Source organism: Lonchura striata, chromosome 13 (genome assembly GCF_046129695.1).
Source record: "Lonchura striata isolate bLonStr1 chromosome 13, bLonStr1.mat, whole genome shotgun sequence".
In the NCBI taxonomy this organism is placed as follows: domain Eukaryota; kingdom Metazoa; phylum Chordata; class Aves; order Passeriformes; family Estrildidae; genus Lonchura; species Lonchura striata.
Genome location: NC_134615.1, coordinates 5,209,131 through 5,214,281, shown reverse-complemented (window position 1 = coordinate 5,214,281; position 5,151 = coordinate 5,209,131). Strand labels below are relative to the sequence as shown.

At 56.0% G+C, this 5,151-nt stretch overlaps 1 protein-coding gene across 1 annotated transcript; it reads right to left on the bottom strand.

Annotated features, from left to right (window-relative positions):
* Positions 1–406: 406 nt before the first annotated feature.
* CEBPA (CCAAT enhancer binding protein alpha) lies at positions 407–2,564 on the bottom strand. The gene has a single exon (XM_021536681.2). The coding sequence runs from the start codon at positions 2,252–2,254 to the stop codon at positions 1,277–1,279; it is 978 nt and encodes a 325-aa protein (XP_021392356.1). The 5' UTR covers positions 2,255–2,564; the 3' UTR covers positions 407–1,276.
* Positions 2,565–5,151: the final 2,587 nt, after the last annotated feature.

The following is a 5,151-nucleotide window of genomic DNA, read 5'->3' as shown; positions in this document are numbered from 1 at the left end:
TTATTTTTCTCTCACTCTGGAGAAGCTCCAGAGTCCAAAGGTGCAGCAGCACCAGGGACAAGCCTCCTTGCCCCACCACAGGCATTGTACAGCCTCACAGCCCATGCCCCGTTCCAGGCACTCCTGCCTTGGGGTTGGGAGGCAGCAACCAGTACAGGACACTGTGAAGAAGGCAACACACACTCACACTCATCCACCCATACAAATAATAAAATAACGTTGCAGCACAAGGGCATAGTCTCTGTCACCAGGTAAGAAAATTGGGTGATGGCAAAGATCTAAGTAAGGCAATAAAGTATAGCTAGTGTACATGGAACGGCTTTCACATTACATGAGGCACAGTTTGGGCAGACAGAGACTTGAAGAAGAGCTAAATGTCCTGGAATAAAGCAAAATACACTGAAAGTTCATAGTAAATACCCGCATCAATAGGTATTTATTCATTTGTGCTTCGCCACGTCGTGACATACAGTACAAGACACTGCTGCTCTTTCTTTGCATGGAGAGAGCTCACCATACTCTTGCAGGATGCTGCTCCATCAGTCCCAGGCTGTCCATCGGTCCTGCAGGGGTTCTGCCCCTTGTCCCCCTCCCAGCCAAGGCAGGGAACAGGGCTCGGCAGAGGCAGCCCAGCCAGGCTGTGACAGTCCTGGCAGCAGTCTGGTGGCTGCCCCACACCTCAGTGCTCCTAACGGGCATCCAGGGCTGCACATCCTTCAGCCTCAAATCCTCATCACTGACTTCCCCAGAGCTGCTCCTGCTTGTTGCACTGCAGGCCAGCTGGAAGGGGTCTGGCAGAACACCCCAGACACCACAACCCTCAAGCCTGCACATCCCTCATTCCTTCTTCTTGCACCCTGCAAGGCTGGAGGGCATAGTAAGCCCCAGAGCCCCTGCAGCCAGCTTTTAAGGCACATCTGGGTTGCTATATGTGCTTTATTACTGTTTTCGTTATTATTGTTATTATTATTATTATTATTACTGTTATTTACCCTGTGTAGACGCATGGTCTTTTAATTCTTTCGTCCCCTTGCCTTTCTCCTTAGAAAACCCACCATGTTTTCAGCTTACTCGTGTGTCATCTCTAAGGCACCAACCTTTTAATACTTGAGCTGCCTGGCTTCTTGTATAGGTCGTGAATTGATAAAAAACAAACAAAACAAAACCAAACCAAAACAACGCCCCACTCCCCTCCCGCCGGCACACCGCGCTCGCCGCACGCCGGTACAGAGTATCTGTGCGCGGGCAGGGCAGCCCGGCCGGTCCCGGCGCGGCGCTAGGCGCAGCTGCCCATGGCCTTCACCAGCGAGCTCTCGGGCAGCTGCCTGAAGATGCCCCGCAGAGTCTCCAGCTCCCGGGTGAGCTGCTCCACCCGCTTGCGCAGCCGCTCGTTGTCGGTGGTGAGCTCCAGCACCTTCTGCTGCGTCTCCACGTTGCGCTGCTTGGCCTTGTCCCGGCTCTTGCGCACCGCGATGTTGTTGCGCTCCCGGCGCACCCGGTACTCGTTACTGTTCTTGTCCACTGTCTTTTTCGATTTGCTCCGGTGGTCCGAGGGCATCATCTTGAGGGTGCCCGCGGCGGACAGGCCGCCGGGAGGGTGCGGGTGGTGCGGGTGGTGCGGGCTGGGCACGGGCGTGGGGGGAGGCGTGGGCTGCCCGGGCTGGAGGTGCATGGTGGTCTGGGCGCAGTGGGCGATCTGGTACTGGAGGTGGGACGGGTGCTGCTGCGGGGCGTGATGGGGATAGAGGGCCGACAGGGCCGCCGACTTCACCTCCTCCTCCTCGCGGGGCTCCTGCTTGATCACCAGCGGCCGCAAGCCCGGCGCGGCGATGCGCTCGTAGAGGGGGTCGAGCTTGCCGTCCATGTAGCCGGGCACGCAGCCGAAGAGCGGCTGCTGGTGGTGCTGCGGCTGGTGCCCCGGCGCCGAGGCGGCGGCGCCGGCCCCATGCATGGTGTGGAAGTCGAAATCCCCGGCCAGGATGGCCTTGGCTTTCTCCTGCTGCTTGCTGTGCTGGAAGAGGTCGGCCAGGAACTCGTCGTTGAAGGCGGCGGGGTCGATGTAAGCGCTGATGTCGATGGAGTTCTCGTTCTCGCAGATATCGCCGAGCTCCGCGCCGCCCGCAGCAGGTGCCGCCGCCGAGGGAGCCTCTCTGTAGCTGTAGGTGCTGCCGGGCAGGTGAGTCTGGAGCTGGTGGTGCTGGCCGCTGCTCATCGGGGGCCGGGAATCGACCTCGTAGAAATTGGCTTGCTCCATGAAGCAACTACAGTCTGCCGGGCATGGTGAAGGGCTCCTGCAATCCAGGTTTCGAACGGGACGGCGGCGGCTCTAGCAATCTCGCGGCACGGTGCTGCACGGCACGGCTCGGTGCTCCCGGAGCCCGTCCCCCGGCCCAGCCCCGCTCCGCTCGCTGCCTGCCCTGTTGCTAGTGGGCTGCCGCGGTGCTGCGTGCCGTATATATACAGCCGGCAGCAGGGCCGGGGATCGCCCTCTAGTGTCCAACCTCCTGCTGGGAACCTTTGACCGCCGCGCAGCCGGCTCCCAGCGCCCCGGCCGGGCACTGCCGGCCTCCCGCCCGCCCCCGGGCGCCGCCGCCCCGCGGGGAGAGCGCCCCGCTCTCCTCGGCCCCCCTTCCCCTGTCCCGCCGCCGCGCCGGGCTCGGCGGGCGCTGAGCGCTGGATGCTCCCGCCGAGGAAGCTCCGCGCTGAGCAGGGGCCCGGGGGGACGGCGCGGGGACTTTGTGCCGCGCTGCCGGGGCGCTCGGCGGGCAGAGCGGCCAAAAGCGCCGGTGCACTTTCACCGCCCGCTGCCGCCTCTGCGCCGGGAGCTTCGGCCCAGCGCTCCCCGGCCGCGCTTCGCACACAGTCTCAAAGTTCACCATCCGCGCATACTTGCAAATATTTGGCCAGTCGTGAATATTCGCCTGTCGGGTTTGGGAGCCAAGGCGCTGCCTCGCCGGCGGGGGTTACCTGCCAGCAGAGCCGTCGGGCTCGGAGCAGCCGGCCGAGGCCGACCGCGCCGCATTCCGCCGGGACCCGCGGGGCTCGCCCGGTCACAGCGGGACCCGCGGAGTCCGGCCCTGTTCGGGATGCCCCGGCGGGCAGGGTCGGAGAGCTCGGTGGCCGCGGCGGCTCCCGGCTCCGGAGGCGATCGGCCGGGCCGCCCTGGGTATCCGGCCGCTACCGCCGGTCCCAAGCCCGGAGGAGCTGCCCCGCCAGCGCGGAACAGCCTGAGTCGGGTCATCCGCGGTCCGCATCATTCCCCGCTCGAATCGAGCAGGTAAATTTAATGCCGGATTTCGCCAACCGCACGCTCAGCGATCTCGAGCAGTGCCGGGCACGGGCCGCCTCCCGGCCTTGACCCGGGCTAACGCGGGCGCAGCGCGGCCGTGGCCGGCTGTCCCTGTGCGCTGCGGCGTGTGCCCGGCCCGGCGGCCTGCCCAGACCCCTTCTCCGGGGGGCATCAATGTTCCCGCAATGCGGGGCTGGAGAGGAGCTGCGAGTCCCAGCCACCGCTTCCCTGTGCCTCCTGGGTATAGGTCAGAGTCTCCTCAGGAGCCTCCGTCTCAAGCTTCAGTTCGGGCGGGGTGAGGATGCACAGCACTCCTCTTGCTGCCATCACTCGCAGTACGCGAATAGATGTGTCTGTCCCTACTTGTACTGCACCCGGGTGCACCTTGGGCAGTCCCACGGGCATTCAGCTCTCCTGGTTCTGAGGGTCCCTTTGAAAGGACAAGCCAAGCCCACCTGGAGCAGGTGCGGGCTTAAGGATGCTACAGAAAGATCTTCAGGGAAAAGGAATCAAACATAGTGATGGCTGGAGAAAAAAAGATGCAATTCTTAGTTCGGAGTGTTTCCGTGAAAGAGAAACTTGTGACAGTAAATTCCTCAGAAAGGGTTTGACAGATTTCTTGCAATTAAAAATTCAAAGGATTCAACGGGAAACAAAAATGACAATGCACCAAAACGCCTTTTTTTTTTTTTTTTTCCACACAATGCAGGTGTGAACTTTTGTTTCATGAGCAAATGCTAGGCCAGCAGAGTCAGTTGGCACACTCCAAGGTCCTCTCAGGAGACTGGATTCTGTAATTACAGCAGGGAAACATTAATTTACAGATCACAGAGTATACTTTTCACTATCAATTGAAAAAAACCTAATCCTAAATTGTTTTATATGCAGTCAGTATTTTCTAAAATTATATGTCTTGGTTTCAATGCAGTAGCAGTGCCTCACAGGGCTGCTTCCACAAGGAGCTGCAGCACTGTCTAAACAACAAAAACACTCATAAGAACTCTGAACAAAATCCTGGATCAGAGGAAAAGCCTCAAGTCTGTGACAGGAGTGAGTCTTGGGTGTTTCAGAGTAGAGAGTAAAATGTCCCTGACTGTCCAAATTCAGCTTTTTCTACTCAAGTGAACCCATTTCCTGAAATGGGATGAACACATAGCTGGACATTTTGCCTGCTGGGAAAGATATCATCTGGAATAAAAGCTGGTAAGTAGTTTATTCTTAGAGTTTTCAAGAGGCCTTGTCTGACTGAAGTCGGCAGAAACAGGAATAGGCCATGAACATTTAAAACAAAAAGTCACTGCTGCACGAAACAGCAGAAAGATAACTAAGAAAGTGTAAGCAGAATTGTATCACTAAGCTTGTGATTTAATAACAATACCTACACCTCTCAAGTCCTTAAAACACTCTCACATTTTATAATCATTCTGAAATTAAGGCCTAACTACATGTTAAAAAAAATTAAAGTAAATCAGAACGTTTAGGATCAGATTCCATTCCTAATTACTGTAATTAACTAACAAGTCCCCACAATTTAAGGACTGGTTTGCTCAGTTTTGGGGTTTTTTTTTACATAGACCCCTTTTATCTAAGTTAAGAACTTTTAAAGTTTTCTATTTTTACTTGGAATCCTAAATTCCAGTTCAAATTATTTTAATATAGTACAAAATAATGTTCCCAGACTTACCAAAAAGACATATCTTTGTCTTTTTATTTTTACTCCCTGTTTGAAGACAAATAAAATATTTAAAACTGTCTCACCCTCAAACAAGCAGAAATGCTTATTTCCCCATTCATATCAACAGTGATTGATACTGAATACTTCAAATATTAAAGAGAAAACTTGTTGCTTAAGTTATACAAAC